This window comes from Chiloscyllium punctatum, chromosome 13 (assembly GCF_047496795.1).
Source record: "Chiloscyllium punctatum isolate Juve2018m chromosome 13, sChiPun1.3, whole genome shotgun sequence".
Taxonomy (NCBI): Eukaryota; Metazoa; Chordata; class Chondrichthyes; order Orectolobiformes; family Hemiscylliidae; genus Chiloscyllium; species Chiloscyllium punctatum.
In genome coordinates this window covers 102916468-102940103 of record NC_092751.1, presented here as the reverse complement: position 1 = coordinate 102940103, position 23636 = coordinate 102916468, and the positions used below count along the sequence as shown (strand labels likewise).

Below are 23636 nucleotides of genomic sequence, written 5' to 3'. Positions count from 1 at the left end.
TTCAGAACATACTCCCACCCTAATAACATTGTGGGTCAACCCACAGCAGGTGGACTGCAGCAGTTCGAGAAGGCAGCTCAATACCACCTTCTCCAGGGCAATAGATACTAGCCCAGCCAGCAACACCAAGATCCCAAGAATTAATTTTTTCAAAAGATTCACGGCTGAGATTAATGGATTTTTGGGCATTAAAAGAATTCAGGGTCATGAGGAAAGTGTGGACAAATAGTTTCAAAACAAGTCTTTCACCATGAAGGCTTGAGAGACCAATTAGAATTGGAAAGTGTGGCGCTGGAAAAGCACAGCAGGTGAGGCAGATCCGAGGAGCAGAACAGTCAACATTTTGGGCATAAGCCCTCAGATCTGCCTGACCTGCTGTGCTTTTTCGGAACCATACTTTTCAACTCTGACTCTCCAGTATCTGCAGTCCTCACTTTCTATTCCGTGAGGGACCAAATAGCCTATTCCTGCTCTTATTTCTTACTCTCCTACTCCATCTCCTGACTTTGCCATTGGAGCTATCACTTGATACATCCCCTCTTCATTCTAGATTCACATAGAATCAAAGAGAGGTACAGCATGGAAACAGACCCTTCAGTCCAATTTGTCTATGCTGACCAGATATTAGGTTAGTCCCATTTACCAGCACTTGGCCCATATCCCTCTAAACCCTTCTAATCACATACTCATCCAGATGCATGTTAAATGCTACAATTGTACTAGCCTCCACCACTTCTTCTGGTAGCTCATTCCATACACACACCACCCTCTGCGTGAAAAGATTGCCCCTTAGGTCTCTTTTAAATTTATCCCCTCTCACCCTAAACAATATCACAACTGAAGATCTTTTGTAACACTCCACGATTGTTTCACAAATATTCACGAATTCCAACTGCCTGCACAAACTGAAGAATTTAGCCCAGTGTTCAGAAACAAGATATAGGTTTCTTTTTGTAAGGTAGCTTGCACGTCAGAGTGGTGACAAAAATACGTGTACAGGGTATACATTTATTCCATCTCGTAATGGTATTTTTTTGGCAGTTTTGTCATTGATGTTGAGTGGAGGTGGTGGGTGCGAGTGCAGCCAAATTACTACCCGTGGGATATGGGAATCTTGTCAATGGGACAGAGAAGTCATCCACAGGCCAGAAGATAAATTCTTCAGTGGCAGCATAACTCTACATGGCACAAAGGGTATTCTATTTTGGTTGGCACATTGGCTTAGCTGCTTCATAGTGCCAGGGACCTGGGTTTGATTGGTGACTGTGTGGAGTTTGCACATTCTCCCCACATCTGTGTGGATTTCTCCTGAGTGTTCTGGTTTTCTCCCACAGTATAAAAGTTTATAAAATCATGAGGGGCAAGGATAATGCGAATAATCAAGACCTTTTCCTTAGGATAGGGGGGAGTCCAAAATGAGACAGCGTAGGTTTAAGGTGAGAGGGGAAAGATTTAAAAAGGTCCTAAGGGACAACTTTTTCATGCACAGGGTGGTGCTTGTTTGAAATGAACTGCCAAAGGAAGTGGTGGAGACTGGTACAGTTACAATACTTAAAAGGCATCTGGATCAAATAGGAAGGGTTGAGAGGGATATGGGCCAACTGCTGGTAAATGGGACTAGATTAGGTTCAGATATCCAGTTGATATGGAAGAGTTGAACTGGGGGGGTCTGTTTCCATGCTGTATATCTCTATGACTAGGCTAAGGCTGTTTTCCTTGGAGTGTCAGAGGCTGAGGGGTGACTTTATAGAGGTCTATAAAGTCATGAGGGGCATGGATAGGATAAATAGACAAAGTCTTTTCCCTGGGATCGAGGGGTCCAGAACTAGAGGGCATAGGTTTAGGGTGAGAGGGGAAAGATATAAAAGAGACCTAAGGGGCAATGTTTTCACTCAGAGGGTGGTACGTGTATGGAATGAGCTGTCAGAGGAAGTGGTGGAGGTTGGTACAATTGCAACATTCAAAAGGCATCTGGATGGGTATATGAATAGGAAGGGTTTAGAGGGATATGGGCCAGGTGCTGGCAGGTGGGACTAGATTGGGTTGGGATATCTGGTCGGCATGGACGGGTTGGACCAAAGGGCGGCACGGTGGCTCAGTCGTTAGCACTGCTGCCTCACAGCGCCAGAGACCCAGGTTCAGTTCACTGTCCGTGTGGAGTTTGCACATTCTCCCCGTGTCTGCGTGGGTTTCCTCCCACAGTCCAAAAATGTGCAGGTTAGGTGAATTGGCCAGGCTAAATTGCCCGTAGTGTTAGGTGAAGGGGTAAACGTAGGGGAATGGGTCTGGGTTGCGCTTCGGCGGGTCGGTGTGGACTTGTCGGGCCGAAGAGCCTGTTTCCACACTGTAATGTAATGTAATCTAGTCTGTTTCCGTGCTGTGCGTCTCTATGATTTGTATGTGCAGGCTAGGTCGATTAGCCATGGGAAAGGCGGGATGACAGGGGATAGGGGCAGGGGGAGGTGTGTCTGGGTGGGACGCACCTCGGAGGGGTCAGAGTGGACTCAATGGGCCGAATAGCCTGCACTGTGGGGGATTCTGTGAATTTGCTGCAGGGGGCCTCTCAATCTGAAATTGCATGTGTGTTCAGGATTAGAAGTGCACACACTGAGGGATTCAGAACCTGCTTTGAGATTTGGACAAAAAAAAGTCTGGTAAAAAAAAGGACAAAAAAACTGAGTGAGAAACAACTAAATCAAAATGTAAATTGACAGATAATCTCTCAACTTTCCATGATTACTGTAAAAATATGTATATACTTATTCCATCTCCTAATGGTATTTTCTGACAGTTTTGTAATTGATGTCGTCTGGGGGGAGGGGGGTGAAGCCAAATTCCTACCTCGGCCTTTCCTCTGCGCCTCAATCGGCCTCCTCTAGCTTCAAGCCCCGTGGCCTCCTTCCCAAAGCCCGCCTTGTCCCTCCTTTCCCCCCCCATCCCCCCCCATCCCCCCCACCTCCTGGACGTGCAGTCTCTCACATTCTCCGCGGGTCCTCGGCCAACACAACCTCCGAGCATCGGGGGGCGCTCAAGGACAACGCCGCCCCGCCAGCTGACCTCCGAGGCTCGCGGGGGCGCTCACGCCCGCGCTCCACCGCTAGACCCGACCTCCGACCCGTCGGGAGGCGCTGCGAGGCCGCAACGGTCAATTCGACCTCTGGCCAATAGGGGCCGCCGCGAGGCCACAACGGTTAATATGACCTCGAGCCATCGGGGGCGCTGCGAGGCGACAGCGGTCAATGTGACCTCCGGCCATCGGGGGCGCTGCAAAGCGACGGTGGTCAAAGTGACCTCGGCCATCGGGGGCGCTGTGAGGCGACCGCTGTCAATGTGACCTCCGGCCATCGGGGGCGCTGCGAAGCGACAGTGGTCAAAGTGACCTCCGGCCATCGAGAGGCGCTGTGAACGTGTATATCGCCACAACTTGACAGTATGAGCAAAGCTAACGACGTACGTGTTTGTTAAAAGATGAAGCCGCCAATTTTTAAACCCAACATCGTTAGGTTGGTTAAACTGACGGGTTTAGGGGAACCCATCTTGTCGCGCTCTCCCCGTCTTCGACAGCGAGCGGGAAACAAGGGCGCTCCGTTGTCCCGGGTAACGGCTGTAGTTTTATCGTTGGACCCGAGGCTTAAAACGGGACGTTTCGGTAAAAACAATCCGAAAGGGACCGCGGCGGCCGTGAGGTTTGTTTGTTAGAAGCGGCTCCGGCTCCTGCACTCCGAGGCCTTGGCACGTATTTCCCACCCCCCTCCCCCCCCCCCCCCCCCACACCCTTCACCCCCTTCACCCCCCCCACACCCTTCACCCCCTTCCCCCCCCCCCCACACCCTTCACCCCCTCTCCTCTCCTCCCCCCCCCAACTGCCCCCCCCTCCCCCCCCTACCCTCCCCCCCCGCCCCTCCTCCCCTCGCACCCCCCCCTCCCTCGCACCCCCCCCCTCCCTCGCACCCCCCCCCTCCCCTCGCACCCCCCCCCCCCTCCCTCGCACCCCCCCCCCTCCCTCGCACCCCCCCCCTCCCTCGCACCCCCCCCCCTCCCTCGCACCCCCCCCCTCCCTCGCACCCCCCCCCTCCCTCGCACCCCCCCCCTCCCTCGCACCCCCCCCCTCCCTCGCACCCCCCCCCCTCCCTCGCACCCCCCCCCTCCCTCGCACCCCCCCCCTCCCTCGCACCCCCCCCCTCCCTCGCACCCCCCCCCCTCCCTCGCACCCCCCCCTCCCTCGCACCCCCCCCTCCCTCGCACCCCCCCCTCCCTCGCACCCCCCCCTCCCTCGCACCCCCCCCCTCCCTCGCACCCCCCCCCTCCCTCGCACCCCCCCCCTCCCTCGCACCCCCCCCTCCCTCGCACCCCCCCCTCCCTCGCACCCCCCCCTCCCTCGCACCCCCCCCTCCCTCGCACCCCCCCCTCCCTCGCACCCCCCCCCTCCCTCGCACCCCCCCCCTCCCTCGCACCCCCCCCCCCTCCCTCGCACCCCCCCCCCCTCCCTCGCACCCCCCCCTCCCTCGCACCCCCCCCTCCCTCGCACCCCCCCCCCTCCCTCGCACCCCCCCCCCCTCCCTCGCACCCCCCCCCCCTCCCTCGCACCCCCCCACCCCCTCCCTCGCCACCCTTCCCCCCCCCACCCCTCCCCCCCCCACCCTTCCCCCCCCCACCCTTCCACCCCCCTCCCCCCCCTCCCCCCCCTCCCCCCCCTCCCCCCCCTCCCCCCCTCCCCCCCCTCCCCCCCCTCCCCCCCTCCCCCCCCTCCCCCCCCTCCCCCCCTCCCCTCCTCCACCCCCCCTCCCCCCCTCTCTCCCCCCCCCCACCCCCCCCTTTGCCCCCCCTCATCCCCCTTCCCCCCCCAAACCCAGTCTGATATATCTTCCTCATTCCGCCCCCCCCCCCCCCCCCCCCCCCATCTTCCCCTGATCATCCTTTCACCCCTTTCTTTAATAGTTATGGAGGGCTGTTTGTGTATGGCATTTAATGCCAATCTATTTCCTGACAGATTATGCTGCTGATTTGGTGAGAAGAGATGGGTCGACCTTAGTCACAAACTTGAAGCTGGAGCTGTGAACTGAAAGTTATGCCCATCTTTCTGAGGCATTTCACTACACCGGCCATGCAAATATCCTGCAGATTGGTTTCAAGTTATGTCAGTCGGATGCGGTGAGTGTTGCCGTTCTTGTTTAAATGTCCAGAAGTGCTGTTACAAAAAAGTTTTTTTTGCCCGTCACCCAATCACCTGTGGGTTTTTTTTTTCATCTATTGACCGCCACCAGTAAATCGCCCATGGTCTCCTGGAGCTTCAAAGACTGAGGGGTGACCTTATAGAGGTTTATAGTATCGTGAGGGGCGATGAGAGGGTAAATAGGAAAGGTCTTTTCCCTGGAGCAGGGGAGTTCAGAACTAGAGGGCATAGGTTTGGGGTGAGATGGGAAAGATATACAAGGGACCTAAGGGGCAACTTTTTCATGCAGAGGGTGGTGCGAATGAGCTGCCAGAGGGTGTTCAGGGCTATAAAATTACAACATTTAAAAGGCATCTGGATGGGTATATGAATAGGAAGGATTTAGAAGGATATGGGCCAAGTGCTGGCAAATGGGACAAGATTAGGTTAGGATATATGGTCAACATGGACGAGTTGGACTGAGGCATCTGTTTCAGTGCTGTATATCTCTATGAATCTATAAATCATTAACTTTACATGCAAAACCCATTAAGAGGAATACCGACTATGAAATGTTCCCTCTTTGCCCTTCTGTTTACTTATTTCAAGTATGTGTATTTTTATTTTCCAGTGAAGATAATTCAATAGGAAAAAAGAGTGCTGTTCAATGTTTAGTTTCAGTATCAACATTGGGCTCTCCCAGACAAAAAGTGTACAGCACACGCAAAACAAAATGCTGTCACTATCAACCAAAAAGTATCGGTCAATTCCAAATTGTACTCGTACAAACTTTTTTCTATTGCAGTTACACTCAGGTCCTGAATCTCCAGTCAAATTTTAAATTGCATTTAGAATGCGTTCAAGCTCATAAATAATGACTTATGTCCATGATGATCACACGTACAGATGGTTTTCTGGGTTTTAGATTTAGATTAGACTCCCTACAGTGTGGAAACAGGCCCTTCAGCCCAACAAGTCACACCGACCGAAGAGCAACATTCCCCTACATTACCCCTGCACCTAACGCTACGGGCAATTTAGCACTGCCAGTTCACCTAACCTGCACATCTTTGGATGGTGGGAGGAAACCGGAGCACCCATAGGAAACCCACGCAGACACTAGGAGAATGTGCAAACTCCACACAGACAGTTGCCTGAGGCGGGAATTGAACCCGGATCCCTGGCACTGAGGCAGCAGTGCTAACCACTGAGCCATTGTGCAGCCCAATTTTGTCCAATTTTGTTTCTATTTTCTTCCCCGCAGAAGGTTATCCTTCATTTTATAAAATAAAAACCAAAAATGCAGAAGAAACTCAACAGATCTGACAGCATCTGTGGAGGGAGAAAGGGTTAATGTTTTGACTCTGACTAGCTCCTTGAAAGTGGAGTCGCAGGTAACTAGGATAGTGAAGAAGGTGTTTGGTATGCTTTCCTTTATTGGTCAGAGTATTGAGTACAGGAGTTGGGAAGTCATGTTGCGGCTGTACAGGACATTGGTTAGGCCACTGTTGGAATATTGCGTGCATTTCTGGTCTCCTTCCTATCGGAAAGATGTTGTGAAACTTGAAAGGGTTCAGAAAAGATTTACAAGGATGTTGCCAGGGTTGGAGGATTTGAGCTATAGGGTGAGGCTGAACGGGCTGGGGCTATTTTCCCTGGAACGTCGGAGACTGAGGGGTGACCTTATAGAGGTTTACAAAATTGAGGAGCATGGATAGGGTAAATAGACAGTCTTTTCTCTGGGGTCAGGGAGTCCAGAACTAGAGGGCATAGGTTTAGGGTGAGAGGGGAAAGATATGAGAGACCTAAGGGGCAACTTTTTCATGCAGAGGGTGGTACGTGTATGGAATGAGCTGCCAGAGGAAGTGGTGGAGGCTGGTATAATTGCGACATTTAAGAGGCATTTAGATGGGTATATGAATAGGAAGGGTTTGGAGGGATATGGGCCAGGTGCTGGCAGGTGGGACTAGATTGGGTTGGGATGTCTGGTCGGCATAGACGGATTGGACCGAAGGGTCTGTTTCCATGCTGTACATCTGTGACTCTATAACTCTCCTTTTGAAGAATTATATCGGAGTTAATGTTAACTCAGTTTCCCTCTGCACAGATGCTGCCAGATTTATTGAATTTCTCCACTTTGTTTTGATTACTGATCTCCAACATCCACAATACTTTTGCTTTTGTTTATCCTTCATGTCGCATTCATTTCCAACCAAGAGCAGAGCTGGTAAACACTGTTTTCCACCCCCATCACTGCTCCTGTATTACTAACCAAGATCTTACTGTTTTCCCCTGTGTATTCTGTCTGGAAATTTTATGGATTATCTAGAGAATACACCTGATATCTTTAGAGGTGATGAAGTTAAAAATCTCTCAACACCATTATAGTCTACAGGTTTATTTGGAAGTACAAGCTTTTGGAGCGCTGCTGATTTAAAGCCGACGGCAATGCAGTCTGCTCAAAATGCACACTTTTTTGAAAGTTTGGCAAAAATGCCATGTTACATCAGCAGCTATAGCATATGTCAAGTCATTAATAGCTCTTACGTGTGCAGATTTTTCAATGCACCTCTGAAAACATGGATTAACTATCATGGAAATATTGTTTTGGAAAACAGCTACTTGCTTGAACTGAAGGAGGATGATGAAGCCTGCCGGAAAGCGCTAAGCTCTGGAGTATTTCTTCTCTTTCACAGTTTCTCACCCCTGTTGCAAAGGAGTGAGAGCAAGTATATGGCACCGTTTGTGATGGCCTCAGGTATGAATGCCGTAGAACAGAAGGCACAAGGAGTTTATGTCAATCCTTTGTTTATTTTTTTTAAGTTGAAAATGAATGTTAGAGTGTGATTTTTTAAGAGACTATAAACCAATTATAACAAAGGTGATCTCTTCTTGTATAAATAACTTGCTCAGAAGTTGTTTGTTACAGTGTCCTAGATAGGAGAGTTTTAGTGTTGTGGAGTTATATAGCATAGAAGCAGACCCTTCATCGTTTTGGACACCCCCCCCCCTCCCCCAAAAAGACAGGGAAAAAGACTGGTTATTTACCCTATCCATGCCCTCACGATTTTATAAAGCTCTGTAAGGTCACCCCTCAGCCTCTGACGTTCCAGGGAAAAAAAAGCCCCAGCATTTCAGCCTTTCCCTATAGCTCAAATTATTTCTTATCGCTTTCCCCTCCCTGCAAAATAATGGTATTCAATTAGTGGTGTTAATAAAACAATGTAGGAGGTGTCCAAATGTCATACAAAAATTATTGTATACTTGTTAAAAAATCTGAGTAAGCATAAGCAGAATCTTTCAAATCCTTCTTTGTATTAATTTGGTTTCTGATATAATTCTTAATGTCCTTTCTTAAATAAAAGGAAGTTTAGAATGTTCACCCAACTGATTGCTGACCTGTGGGGTTATCTTATTAAGAATGAGAGGCGACCTCATTGAAAACGGCACGGTGGTACAGTGGCTAGCACTGATGCCTCACAGCGCCAGAGACCCAGGTTCATTTCCCACCTCAGGTGACTGTGTGGAGTTTGCACGTTCTCCCTGTGTCTGCGTGGGTTTCCTCCGGGTGCACTGGTTTCCTCCCACAGTCCAAAAAAATGTGCAGGTTAGGTGAATTGGCCATGCTACATTGCCCGTAGTGTTAGGAGCAGGGGTAAATGCAGGGGAATGGGTCTGGGCGGGTATGCGCTTCGGCGGGTCGGTGTGGACTTGTTGGGCCGAAGGGCCTGTTTCCACACTGTAAGTAATCTAATCTAATCAAACATACAAAATACTTACAGGAAGATTCCGGGTGGAGGCAGGTAAGGTGTTTCATCTGGCTAGTGAGTTTAGAATCAGGAGCACAATTTTAAATATAAGAGAAATGCTCTTCAGGACCGAGATGATTTTGTTTTACTCAGAGGGTGGTTAATCTTTGAAATTCTGTCCCCCAGAGATTCTGTGAAGGCTCAGTCTTTGTGTATATTTAGTGGAGAAGTTTATAGATTTCCCATAATAAAGATTGATGGGGATAGAGTGGATAAATTGAAGTGTAGAATCAATCACGGCCATATTAAATGGTGGAGCATGCTCAGCAACTTATTCCTGATCCTACATTCCTAGAAACTGTGCTATTTTAAATAAGGTCCTCTTCTTTTCCAGAACTGAATGGCATTCTCCACATACTGGATCAGGAGGAGAAGTATAAGGAACAGTCAGTGCTGATTGGCTGTACAGAGAGTCGTGTGCCACAATTTGCCCTAGATCTAGGTAAGACTATCATGCAAGTATCTGTATTCAAAATGAATGTAACTATCTTACAAAAGGCAACACTGACAGCAACATAAAGTGTACACCTTTATTGCAGTACAGTGAGCAATACATTTGGAGTTAAACACATATCTACTTTACATTGACTCACATTGTAAGGATGATTTTCTTAAATAACTGCAGGTTTGCAGTATACATTGTTTGAATCAGAATAGGGCAAATTCATTTACTTCTCATTTTCTTGCAACTCTGTTCCTTCTCCACATACAAAGAGACCTTACTTGAAAAGGTGATGAAAGCAGATGCGAAAGCAACTTCCAAAGTGTGTAGGATAAATACTAAATGAAGAGAATGGCAGAAGTCTAGAGAAAGAGCAAGGGGTGGGTGTAATTGAACAGCTCTTTCAAAGAGCTAGCAAAGGCTGGATGTACTGAACGTAGTCTCATTTTATGATGTGCAACTGCAGTTTGTTCTTCTGTGTTGGAATTGACCCTCTTGCCCAGGTCTCCTCCATCAAAATGCATGTTTTCTTCCTATTCCTTGTCAAATTACTGTGGCTTCCCCACTGGTATTTTGTTCATCAAAGCCTATGAATGCATGGAATCTCTATTTGGTTGTACATTTGTTTCAAAGCCCCTCTCAACTGTCCTTGAGTTTTGAGCTTCTAATGAATTAGGAGCAGAAATAAGCCATTCTGCTCTTGCTGACCCGACAGCCTGAAATACTAGTGTTTTTAAGACATAATTACTTAGAAAAGATTAGGAAAAAAACGTGGAACTCTTAAAATGCTATTTCCATTAACACAGTTGATGACGGATAATGTTCTAACTTACGCTTTTAACTTCAGGTAAAATTGAAAAAGCCAGAACCGAATCGGTTCTGAAGGGAACATTTGTTGATTTACGGAAAGCCTTCTTCCTCTTGGATGGAAAGGATGCACCTTTACTGTCAAAGGTAGAACACACACTTTGGCAAATTTTGAAAATAAGAAGTTCCCTAGTGCATTTTCCATGACAGTGCCTTGACCAATTGGATTTCATTTACCAACCAATCAGCACCCTTCTCTCGTGCAGTATAAAGTGTTGTACCCATTGAAGTCTGGAATTCTTGAAGTTGTCCTGATAGGTGCAATTTGAAAATCTTTGACAGCATTTTTTTTGAGAAAGTAAAAACGTTTCCACTCGTTATTTCCATTCAAGATTGCATATCAGACTTAGATATTTTGCTGACTTACAAACACATCCATGTGAGAGAATGACAAACCACACACCATCCTGACTTGGCACTATATTGCCATTTCTTCACTGCCAAAATCTTGGAGCTTCTGAACCTATGTGGAGGTATCTGCACCAAATGGTCTGCATCAATTCAAGAAGACAACACATGATCACCTTCTCAGGGCAATTGGGGATGGTCAATAAATGCCTATATCCTGTGGAAAATCTGGAAGAAAACAAAAATATCAATGGTGTTCTCACTTTCTGCAGCTGTAAAATGGGCTCCCACAACTCATTTGATGTGGGGTCTCCCACGTGCACATCCTAAAATTCTGAGACCAAAACCCAGGTTTGATGATGAGTGAAAACCATTTTTTTAAACTTTCCAGATATGCACATCACTGGAAAGGCTTACATTTATTCCTGAAACCTGCTTGTCCAAGAGGGTGATAGTGAGCTAACTGAGTGGTATGCTCAGCCAGTTCGGAGGACAGTTAACAGTCAACCACATTGCTGTGGATTTGGAGTCATATGTAGACCAGACTGGGTAAGAGTGACAGATTTCCTTTCTAAAGGACATGAGAGAATTAGATGGGTCTTTATGACAATCCAGTAGTTTCATGGTTACTGTTATTTTTAATAACTTTCTACTCCAGATTTATTTCATTAACTGGATTTAATTCACACAGTGCTCTGGTGGGATATGAACTCGTCTCTTGGTTATTAGTCCGGCTTCTGGATTACTAGTCCAGTAATACCCACTATGCACCCCCATCCCACACATTCTGGTTCAGTTCACCCTTAGCCAGTGACTCACACCATATTAGCACAGTGATAAGGCATGTTCCTTTTATACACTTCAGGAATTTTTAACTTTTGGTGATTTCATTCTGTTTTATTTTCGCTGTATAAATACAAATTAGTAACATTAAACATTGCTACAGAGGTGGTAAATCGACAATAGTCCGATGAATCGCTCTTTATTATAGCATGTTGATTTTATTTGTATAATGAAATGTTCATAATTATGCAATACTTTTATAATCTTGTACTATATTTTCATTTTAATTAATAATTATGTTATCGATAATGATTACTTGTTTTATTTGTATCATCACAATTTAGCATTTTTTTAATTAAAGCAATTATCAGTGTATCTATTGATGGGAAAATTATAATATAAGACTCTTTCCCTTCCTAATGGCCAGTTTTCAGTATTGGTCTCTGTTATAAAATATTAGCAAATGTTTTTTGCCTGCTTTTTTCAGCGTTGCTGTACATTTTAGGAATGACTTCTTTGGATTTTGCATTGCATGTTCTGTGGTTTCGGACTGTGCTTGTACATCAGATCAGACTGTCTGGAAATGTCAAAACAATAATGAATATGTTTTAGGCACAGGGTCTTCTCCGCTGGCACAGCACACATCTCTATTGCAGTAGAACTGGACGTCGGACACACAAGAATATGTCAGGCAGTAAACGTATCTGTAGCTCAGAAGAAATAACCTACTACCCGCAGGTAAGCATTATAGCAAGAATCTAATTAACACTTAACTAACTTTCTCTGGCATAGACGGTACCTCACAAAAACTTAAGTCATAAGTTAAGAATCTGTGGTGTTGATGGTATCGATGGAGAATTGGCTAATGGGTAGGAAACAGTGAGTGGGGATAAGGGGTTCTTGTTCAGGTTGGCGATCTGTGACCAGTGCAAATCCACAGGGATCAGTGCTGGGACTGAACTGCTTACAATATATATTAATGACTTGGAGAAAGGAAGCAAATGTATTGTAACCAAATTTGCGATGACACAAAAATAGGTTGAGAGGAAGGTTGTGAGAGGGATACAAGTCCCTTACAGAAAGATTATTGATTGATTTTAATTGGGGAAAAAATTGGTAAATGGAGTATAAAAGTGGGAATATTCAATGTTGTTTGCTTTGGAAGGAAGAACAAAAGGACAGAATTATTTAATTGTGAAAAAAAAATGCAGAAAGCTGCAACACCCAAACAGACTTTGGTATCTTGCATGAAACGCAAGAAAGCAAGCATTTGTATAGTCTGGAAGACTAATGGAATGTTGACCTTTATTTCAAGGAGAAAGTGAGGACTGCAGATGCTGGAGATCAGAGCTGAAAATGTGTTGCTGGAAAAGCGCAGCAGGTCAGGCAGCATCCAAGGAACAGGAGAATCGACGTTTTGGGCATGAGCCCTTCAATCCCTGAAGAAGGGTTCATGCCCGAAACGTCAATTCTCCTGCTCATTGGATGTTGCCTGACCTGCTGCACTTTTCCAGCTTTATTTCAAGGAGTGTCTTACTGCAACCATACAAAGTACTGGTGAGACCTCACCTGGAGTACTATGAGCAGTTTTGGTCCCTCTGTTTAAGAAAATACATTATTTCATTGGAGGCAGTTCAGAGACGGTTCACTCTGATGAATCCTGGTATGGAGGGATTAGTTTATGAGCAAAACTTAAACCAGTTGAGACTCTACTCATTGGAGTTTAGAAGAACGAGCGGTGACCTCATTGAGGCATACAGGTCTCTTAAGGGGTTTCTCAGCATAACTGTTGAGAAGATACTTTCCCTCATGGAGAGTCTTAAGTCCAGAGGGCATAATCTCAGAATTAAGGAGTGCTATAGACTGGGATAAGGAGGGTTAGATTCTTTGAATCTCCTTGCCACAGAGAGCTGTAGGAGCTGTGTGTTTTTAAGGCTGAGATGGATTCTTGATCAGTAATGGAATCAAGGGTTATGGGGAAGTGAGGACCTTATGGACCAGTCATGATCCTATAGAATGGTGAAGCAGTCTCAAGGGGCTGAATGGCCTACTCCTGTTCCTTTTTTTTTAATGGTCTTAATAATTCTTCCTTCATCTTCCTATTTTGGATAAAATATTCCATTTTCTCACTGTGTCCCATTTATCTTTTTGTGCCTGGGCTCTCTATAATTGTATACTAATTTCATTGCTTAACCTAAGTTAATGGTTTTCAAAGTACAGCACAGTCTGTTGCAACTTCGTTCCTTCTTGCCTTATGTTAGTGACTCTCACCCTGCCTATTTCTACTAATTGCAGTCGCTCAGATTATCAGAAGAGTAGCTGTTATTTTGAGTGGTTATTACTAATTAAACAAAAAAGTGAAGTCAACAATTGCTGCGACATCTGCCGCCTTCCTGCTGCCCAATCACACTCTATTTCTTTATTACCAGGTGTCTCCTGTAATTATTGTGCTGGTGTCTGATGGCGCACACTGCCTGCTGGCACGTCAGAAGTTATTTCCCCCTGGAATGTACAGTGCCCTGGCTGGATTCTGTGATATCGGTAATTAGCCTTTCTTGTACATTACTCGAAGTATCACTGTAATGTTGTGAAATGTAACCACATGGATGGGCTTTTGTTACTATTACACCTGAAAATGTCCAATAGCCTTTTGTAAGGAGACTCAATAAGGTGATCCATGAAGACAGTCTCCTTGTGTGCGGATTGCCTGGTTTCTCACTTCTCTCTTTGTCTGGCAGTATACTTGAGATGGAAAAATTGTGGCTGATGGGGAGAAGGCAAGCACAGAATCATAATACGGATGTAGGACGTTGACCCAACAGGTCCATAAACTGGAATTTTCTGATGTTTGTGTTCAGAGCCAACTCCTTCAGCTACTACCCACTGTATTGCACCCTATTGCCACATTGTTCTGTCCATTTCCCCCATCAAGGTGTTTATCTAGCTTCTCCTTGAGTAGTCCATTAATGCCATTCAAAGCAATTACTCCTTGTAGTAGTTCATTATTCAAATAGTTGGTATAGAGGTTTCTGCAGAATTCTGTATTAAATTTAATGTTCACTATCATATTTAGCACTCATGTATTTGGTATTACTATAAGTTAGAACATGTTCTCTTAAATGAATGAAAATATTTCTGCTTTCCCAAACCTCTTTATAATCCATGTGGTCATCCTCTGACTTCTCGTTCCTAGAAAAGAAAACATCTTCAGTCTTTCTAGATAAGTATGTTCCCTTATTTCAGGTGTCATTCTAGTGATTTTTAAAATTGCTATTTCTATAATGTCTCTATTACCCTTTCCACATCACAGATACTACACCTGTTCACATTATTCCAGCTGTAGTCTAGTCAAGGTTCAGTACAAGTTTAACATTGCTTTACTGCTTTTTAATTCTGTCCCTATGTGTATATATATATAAACAAATTCTTGGGTATTTATGACCTTAATTAACCCACAATGCTTTTTTTTTTGTAATTCATCTGCACCCCAAAATCCCTCTTCACCTACCTAATTTGAACTCATCATCTAAGCGTTGGTGTGTCCTTTTGTTACCAAAATGTAACAGTTCACACTTGACTGTATTGAAATTCATTCTCAAAAACACATACACTTTTAAAAGTGCATTAATACCTCAAGTTTATTAATGCCTTCTTGCACTTCCATCACAGCTTTTCTTGATATTCCCTACAGTTCTAATTTGATGTCATCCATAAATTTTGGAATTATACTTCCTATTCCAAACTCATTTTTTAAAGCTGCAACCCCATAGTTTTTTTTGCCATAGTGAGAAAAGGAAATCTCAATGGAGAGGTTGAGAAGAGAGGTTGGCCTTCAAAAGAGGGAGACAGAATGAAAAGATAAACAAAGTGCAGAGATCAAGAAGAGAAAGTGAAAACCAAAAAAGCATAGGTAAATGTTCAACGATTCACTATATTGGTACACAGTTCCAGAGATAGAACATAGAACGTAGAACAGTACAGCACAGAACAGGCCCTTCAGCCCACGATGTTGTGCTGACCATTTTTCCTTATGTAAGGTAAACTTAATGTACGAACCCTCAAATTTCTGTGACCATATGCATGTCCAGCAGTCTGTTAAATATCCCCAACGACCTCACTTCCACAACGGCTGCTGGCAATGCATTTCATGTTCCCACAACTCTCTGCGTAAAGAACCCGTCTCTGACATCCCCTCTATACTTTCCTCCAAACAGCTTAAAACTATGACCCCTTGTGTTAACAATTTCTGCCCTGGGAAAAAGTCTCTGGCTATCAATTCTATCTATGCCTTTCATTATCTTGTTCACTCAATTAGGTCCCCTCTCTTCCTTTTTTCCAGTGAAAACATTCCGAGCTCAGTCAACCTCTCTTCGTAAGATAAGCCCTCCATTCCAGGCAGCATCCTGGTAAACCTCCTCTGAACCCTCTCCAAAGCATCCACATCTTTCCTATAATAGGGCGACCAGAACTGGACACGGTATTCCAAGTGCGGTCTAACCAAAGTTTTATAGAGCTGCAACAAGATCTCACGGCTCTTAAACTCAATCCCCCTGTTAATGAAAGCTAAAACACCATATGCTTTCTTAACAACCCTGTCCAATTGGGTGGCCATTTTAAGGAATCTATGTATCTGCACACCAAGATCCTGCTGTTCCTCCACACTGCCAAGAATCCTATCTTTAATCCTGTTCTCAAGTTTAACCTTCCAAAATGCACCACTTCACATTTATCCAGGTTGAACTCCATCTGCCACCTCTTAACCCATCGCTGCATCCTGTCAATGTCACACTGCAGCCTACAACAGTCCTCTATACTGTCCATGACACCTCCAAAGTTTGTCACCTGCGAACATGCTAACCCATCCTTCAATTTCCTCATCCAAGTCATTAATAAAAATTACAAAGAGTAGAGGCCCAAGAACAGAGCCCTGTGGAACACCACTCGCCACTGACTTCCAGGCAGAATACTTTCCTTCCACTATCACTCACTGTCTTCTGACGACCAGCCAACTCTGTATCCAGACAGCTAAATTCCCCTGTATCCCATTCCTCCTGACCTTCTGAACGAGCCTACCATGGGGATCCTTATCAAATGCCTTGCTGAAGTCCATATACACCACATCCACCACAAAAATGTGGCACACTTTGATTCAGATTCTGACATAGGCACGAAAGTGTAACAGATATGAAGAGAGTTTCATACTTCCCCTGGTTGCCTCATTGTCCCTAATCCCAGCCATCATAAATCATTGCACAGGTAGGCCACCAAACCAAGGACCTGTACAATTGCTGACACACAGTAAAGGTACTAGAGAGTGGCAAAGGTGTATTTTCCCCCTTTTTTTGTAGGGAAATGGCACTTGTACACAATACCATGCCTGTCAAATTGGCAATCATACATTCAGACTGATTCACAACAAATTTGTTTTCCTCGCAAAGTGTGGATTCTTAAATATTTTCTCCTCTTTTCCCAGGGGAGACTGTGGAGGACTCAGTGCAACGGGAGGTTGCCGAAGAAGTTGGTTTGAATGTATCCTCCCTAGAGTATTCTGCATCTCAGCACTGGCCCTTTCCCAACAGCTCACTGATGATTGCTTGCCGTGCAATGGTGCAACCAGGGCAGAACAAGGTAAGTTGTGTCAGACTTGTGGAGAGCAGAGAAAACAGGCCGATTGGTAGATAAGATTCTGCAAATTAGTGTCCTGATCAAAGATATGAGGAAAATGAAAATAATTACAGGAAATATCTAGTTGGTTATTTTGTATTCTTTCATCTTGCCCTGTCTCTGCTGCTGGACTGGGCACCACATCCAGTGACTTTGCCATTCTTGTCCTGTAAAACAAAAAAAAGGTAGCAGATAACAGAAGTGGTTAATGTTGACTCTATTTGACTTGTTCTGTCCCCACTTAGTGCCTCGCTCTAAAAGCTGCAAAGAGCATTTTACAACAGAAAGGTGTGTGGGTTCAGTATAGCATAACTTTGCCAGTTTCTTTCTTTTAAAAGAAAGACTTGTTTCTTTTTATCCTCACAACCTCAAGAAATTAATTTCTACTGGACTATAGCCACTTGTAGGAAATGCAGTGAGCAATTTGTGCACAGCAAGCTCTCTAAAAACAGCAATGCTATACTTATTGGATAAGCTTGATTTGATTTATTATTGTCACACGTACCGCAGGAGAGTGAAATGTTTGTTTTGCATGCAGTACAGGCAGGTCATACAATAAAAAGTGCATCCGGGTAATAGAACAGGGGAAGGAATATTATGTTCTAGCTGCACAAAGTGTGAAGTCAGCATTCAGTTTTGAAATTTGAGAGGTCTATTCAGAAGTCTAGTAACAAAGGAAGAAGCTGTTCTGTAATCTGTTGGTTTTGATGGAAGAAGTTAGAGATTTTAACCAGGATGGGAGGGGACTTTGACCGTGTTGGCTGCCTTCCTAAGGCAGCAAGAACTGTAGATGGAGTCAATGGATGGAAAGTTGGCTTGTATGATGGACTGTGCTATGCCCACAGCTCTCTGTAGTTTCTGGGCAGAGCAGTTGCCATACCAAGCCATGATGCATCCGGTTAGAATGCTTCCTATGGTGCATCTAGAAAATTTGGTAAGTCTGTTAATCTGTTTGAACGTTGTTGGTTGAAAGATAAATATTGGCCAGGACACCAGCGTGATCTTGCATTTTTTTCAAAACAGGTCTGTGGGATCTTTAAGGATCATTTCCTGATGAAGGGCTTTTGCCTGAAATGTCAATTTTCCTGCTCCTCAGATGCTGCCTCAACTTTTCCAGCACCACTCTAATCTAGACTCTGGTTTTTGCAAGGTTTGTGAAGGTTTGTAGCTCAGGTTGAGGTTTAGGGTGTAGGTTTGCTCGCTGAGCTGTAGGTTTGATATCCAGACGTTTCATTACTTCGCTAGGTAACATCATCAGTGGCGACCTCCAAGTGAGGCGAAGATGTTGTCTCCTGCTTTCTATTTTTATCTACACCCGGCTGAAAAAAAACCACCATTTCGACTGGGACAACACATCTATCCTGGGACAGACTAAGCAAAGACATGCCAGAGAATTCCTAGAGGCCTTGCACTCCAACCACAACACCATAAACAAACACACAAATCTAGATGCCATCTATCAACCCCTCAGAAAACAAACAGGAAATGACATCACCACAAACCCCCGGAACCCCATCCAGGAGAAAGATATAAATCGAAAGCAGGAGACAACAGCTTCGCTTCACTTGGAGGTCGCCATTGATGATGTTACCTAGCCAGGTAATGAAAGGTCTGGATATCAAACCTACAGCTCAGTGAGCAAACCTACACCCTAGACTCTGGCTTCCAGCATCTGCAGTCCTTTTTTTTTAACCTGTGGGATCTTTAACTCTACCCAAGTGTATACAGCCCTTCTAACAATGAAGCATTCCCTTAGGATCCATATTATTCAGCTAAAATCTGGTGCTCACGTTTGTGGAACCTGTACTAGAAGTTTCTGACTGAGAAGTGAAAGTTGTTAGTCACTGAACAAATGCTAACACCATGTCCAATGAAAATATCTATATCAATACTCATTGCACACTTTTTTAAAGATACTCTAATCCTCTTTTCTTAGGAACAAAAACCAAGTACTGCAGATCCAACCTCTTTATTTTTATTCAATAATCTTCTAAAGCGTGTTAACGATAGTATGAGGAATTGAGTATTTTCCATTTTTGTTACCCAAAGTATATAGAGAGTACTTCAAGGTCAGAAGTAACAGGAACTGGATGTCGAGCAAAGCTGTTTCTACGATCCCCTATTGTGCTTTATCCAAATTAAAAGGAGCAGCCCTTGCTGCAGAATTTGCTGGTGCCAGACCTTGGTTCTAAAAGCCATATCTAAACTAATCCAAACAAACCTCGGATTGATGTCAGAATGTTATTCTCCACATAAAATGTGATAATGCCTTGGAATTGGTCAACACATCCTGATTTAGGAAGGCAAGGGAAAATTGTCTTTTATTTCTAAGTGAATCAGCTAAAATGTACTAAATCAATTTTGTTCATTCTCAGGATTTGTGCATTGTCAACAAGACCAGAAATTTCTTGCTCATCCTTATTCTTACCTATCTTGCCTATCATTTAATCTTTACACCGGATATAAAAAAAGGATTTACAGTTGAACTCTTTAACCAAGTGGATGTTTTGAACAGAGCATTTTTCTTTGGCTGCTTGTTAACGCTGAATTCCCAAACTCTTTGGAACTCCCGTTGTTCACTGTGGAGAAGTTGGTCTTTGCACAGAATATCTTTCCCTTGTCAGGCAATCATCACAATCTCTTTGTGTAAAACAGCCATTAGTTGTTAACGCAGACAAATTGCTAACACATAAGTGACGAGCTAGTTTTCAGTTGTTTCTAACCTTTTAACCAGTTGCAGAATTGCGATAGAGCCTTGATTTCCTTACCTTAAGAGGTTCCAGTATTACTGTTATATCTGACGAGTGTTGTTTCACTACCAGTGCTGTAATTTCCAAATTGTTGACTTTCATTTGATTATGACTAGATTGACCTGAACCACTCGGAGCTTGAGGATGCTCGCTGGTTTGATGCTAAGGAGCTAACGGAAGCTTTAAAACGTAAGCGGATGCCCACCAAGAAAGAAATGGGCGATGTTCCATTTTGGATCCCACCACCGTGGGCTGTAGCGCATCAACTAATCAAGGAATGGACCGAAAGTCAGCAGCCATCCTGAAATTTTTCAATTGGTGTATTTGTCAGATTGTTTGCTGCATAGAAACTATTTCTTTCTCATTTGATTTATGTGCTTGGTCAGGTATTAATGAAGCAGCTGTAAAACCCAACAAATGTTCATTGTATCAGACCTTTCTTCTATAACATTTATAAATTGGAATAGGTGTCTCCTATGTATAACAGGGGATATAGGAGATTATCACAAAGTCATCACTGCATTAAGGCATTATTGATATGGATCCTATTGAAATAATTGGCATCATCAGAGCATTATGTAAACGTGCTTATTTTAAAAGATACATCCTGAGATTTGTGTTTAAAAAGTGTTTTATGCCTGGTATTTTCCCAGAATAGATTTCCTTTTTAAAAACAAAACTGAATAAGTCCCTGTTGTCTTCAAATCAAATCAGACTGCGGGATATGGGAGCTCTATCAGAATATAGAAAATCTGAAATGAGGTAAGGGAATGTTGCTAAAATCTACATAAATTTCTAATTTATAACTTTAATTTCTTGAAGTTTGAGGCTGGTTGTTTCAAAAGAATGCTGGCTATATTCAGGTAAATAATGTTAATGTTAAATAATGTTAAAATCATTTCCCAAAGTCCACCCACTAAGGAATTAAGTTAATTACAGGCAGCAAGGTGGCTCTGCTGCCTCAGTGCCAGAAACCTGGGTTCAATTCTAGCCTTGGGCAACTCTGCTCATTCCACACAGGCATTCTCCCTGTGTCTGCATGTGTTTCCTCCCACAGTCCAAACATGTACAGGTTAGGTGGATTGGTCTTGCTAAACTGCCCCTAGTTTCCAAGGAGGTGTAGCCATGAGGAATGGAAGCATTATAGGGAGGGGCTAGGTCTGGGTGCGATCCTCTTTGGAGGGTCGCTGTGGTCTCTGGGCCAAATGGCCTGCTTCCACGCTGGGGATTCTATGATTAGAAACCTGAATCATTGAAAAATATACAATTGGAGTTGTTCATCTTTTGTATTATATAGACTGAATAGCAATGCACACAACAATAGCAATTAAATCCAGTTACATTGAATTTCATTGAAATATTTAAGCAACTATTAGTTGTTACAATTTTTGATAATATATTTAACAATTATACTCTTGACAATGTTTGCACATTTCAGTACCTCAGTGTTGGACTTGAATCACTTCTATCCATTAAATGCATTCTGTGCATTTTAAGGCTTTGTGTGGGAAATTGTCTCGCTAACATGATTGGTTTTTTTTTTGAAGAAGTAATAAAGAGGATTGATGAGAACAGAACGGTGGACGTGATCTATGTGGACTTAAGTAAGGTGTTTGACAAGGTTCTTCATAATAGACTGGTTAGGAAGGTTAGATCGCATGGAATAAGGGACAACTAGCCGTTTGGATACAGAACTGGTTCATAGGTAGAAGTCAGAGGGAAGTGGTGAGGGATTGCTTTTCAGACTGGAGGCCTGTGCCCTTTGGGGGTGTGCTGCAAGGATCAATGTTTTTCGTCACTTCTATGTTCACATCCAAGTTATTTATGAGTTATGGTTAGTAAGTTTGCAGATGACACCAAAATTGGACAGCGAAGAAGGTTACCTTTGATTACAATGGGATCTTAATCAGATGGGCCAATGGGCTGAGGAATGGCAGATGGAATTTAATTTAGATAAATGTGAGATGCTGCATTTTGGAAAGGCAAATCAGGGCAGGACTTGTAAGGTCCTGGGGAGTGCTGCTGAACAAGGAGACCTTGGAATGGAGGTTCATAGTTCCTTGAAAGTGGAGTTGCAGGTAGTTAGGATAGTGAAGAAGGCGTTTGGTATGCTTGCTTTTATTGGTTAGTGCATTGAGTAAAGGAGTTGGGATGTCATGTTGTGGCTATACAGGACATTGGTCAAGTCAAGAAGGGTTCAGAAAAGATTTACAAGGACGTTGCCAGGCTTGGAGGGTTTGAGCTATAGAAAGAGGCTGAATAGGCTGGTGCTATTTTCTCTGGAGGGTCAGAGGCTGAGGGGTGACCTTATAGAGGTTTATAAAGTCATTATAGGCATGGATAGAGTAAATAGATAATGTCTGTTCGTTGGGGTGGGGGAGTCAAAAACTAGAGGGCATAAGTTTAAGTGAGAAGGTAAAGATTTAAAAGGGACTGAAGGGGCAACTTTTTCACACAGGATGGTGCATGTATAGAATGAACTGCCAAAGGAAGTGGTGGAGGCTGGTACAATTGCAATATTTAAAAGGCACCTGAATGGGTACATAAGTAGAAAGAGTTTAGAAGGATATGGACCATATGCTTGCAAATGGGACTAGATTAGGTTAGGATATTTGATTGGCATGGATGAGATGGACCGAAGGACCTCTTTCTGTGCTATACATCTCCATGACTTTAAAAGCTGCAGCCAAGATCTGATTACTGCTGCGCTGTTCAAAGGGAGCTGAAAATACAACTACTTCAGGCAGTACTGGCTTTCTTCTCTTATTGTAGAATCTAATGAAGGGTTAATACATGTAGACCATTCTTTATGGGTGAATTAAAACAGGGATCATTTTCGCACACGCGTGCACACACACACGCAATTAAAAAAACACTTTGATTTGCAAAGAAACATTTAGTTTGTGTTGAGCGTTTCTGAAATAGTTCAAGAAGGTTGCTAAAGTCCCAGAGGGCCATGGACCCCACACTCTACAGAGAGAGGGAAAGAGAACAATGGGTAAGTTTAATCTGACATTGAGAAATGGGCCCTTCATGACAATCCCAGCCACTATTGGAAGGGAACTGAGGTGTTGGCAGCGTTCGGCATCTTAAATCAGCTAACTGATTTAAGGTCACCTCTTGACCAGAATTAACAAGGGCACTTGCAATTTATCACAATCAGTCTATTTAAAGAGTTGAATAACTAAACGCACTTCAAAAGCAAGCCTAGATTCCTCGATCCATGGCAAAATGCAATCCTTGAAGGATAATATTTGGTCAATAACGTACTCTTATTATATAATATAAGACCATAAGACATAGGAGTGGAAGTAAGGCCATTCGGCCCATCGAGTCCACTCCGCCATTCAATCATGGCTGATGCGCATTTCAGCTCCACTTGCCAGCGTTCTCCCCGTAGCCCTTAATTCCTCTAGACAACAAGAACCTATCAATATGCCACAAGCACATTTTCAAGGTATTATTTGTTTAGGCTTGTGAACAGGCCTGCCTCAATTTAGTCTGTTTCCCTGGTCTTTCTAGACAAATTATAACCATGAACAAAAACGCATGTACAGCAGTAGTGCTTATTTTTCCCCACAGACCTGTTGTGTGTGTGTGTGTGTGAGTGCAGGGACTCGGTTTAAAAAAAAACCATGTGCAAAGTAATTTTAATCAACAGATCCACCGCCAGGAAAAATACCCACATGGCCAGGAAAGCAGTGTCGGACAGAGCCTGTAGGGAGATTGCCTATGTGAAAGAAGTGGAGGGGAGTACAAAATCAAAATAGAACTGAAGGGCAAATAAAGCACTCCACCTCCTGCAGTGCCCATTTCTCACT

The 23636-nt window shown here is 44.1% G+C and overlaps 2 protein-coding genes across 10 annotated transcripts in view; one reads left to right on the top strand and one right to left on the bottom strand.

The window, feature by feature from the left end:
• LOC140484726 (prolyl 4-hydroxylase subunit alpha-1-like) overlaps nucleotides 1–3033 on the bottom strand; it is an 82037-nt gene extending 79004 nt beyond the window's left edge. For 3 of the 4 annotated variants that reach the window (XM_072583500.1, XM_072583501.1, XM_072583505.1), the window contains exon 1: nucleotides 2980–3033. In XM_072583500.1, coding sequence (XP_072439601.1) covers nucleotides 2980–3018 — 39 coding nt within the window. In that variant the 5' untranslated portion in view covers nucleotides 3019–3033. Of the gene's footprint in view, nucleotides 1–2841; nucleotides 2922–2979 lie in introns of those variants that run through there. The other variant, XM_072583504.1, reaches the window with a different exon arrangement.
• A 341-nt stretch (nucleotides 3034–3374) lies between these two features.
• nudt13 (nudix (nucleoside diphosphate linked moiety X)-type motif 13) lies at nucleotides 3375–21387 on the top strand. 6 transcript variants are annotated; one of them, XM_072583508.1, is made up of 9 exons: nucleotides 3375–3450; nucleotides 4991–5151; nucleotides 7771–7910; nucleotides 9296–9403; nucleotides 10251–10357; nucleotides 12014–12139; nucleotides 13831–13942; nucleotides 16875–17029; nucleotides 19932–21387. In XM_072583508.1, exons 2-9 carry the CDS (start codon nucleotides 5069–5071, stop codon nucleotides 20118–20120), a joined length of 1020 nt encoding a protein of 339 aa, XP_072439609.1. In that variant the 5' UTR covers nucleotides 3375–3450; nucleotides 4991–5068; the 3' UTR covers nucleotides 20121–21387. The 6 variants fall into 6 exon arrangements, with proteins under 6 accessions (XP_072439609.1, XP_072439607.1, XP_072439610.1 ...); XM_072583506.1 differs by having other exon boundaries at nucleotides 3380–3503; XM_072583507.1 differs by lacking the exon at nucleotides 3375–3450 and adding an exon at nucleotides 3518–3686.
• The last annotated feature ends 2249 nt before the right edge of the window (nucleotides 21388–23636 follow it).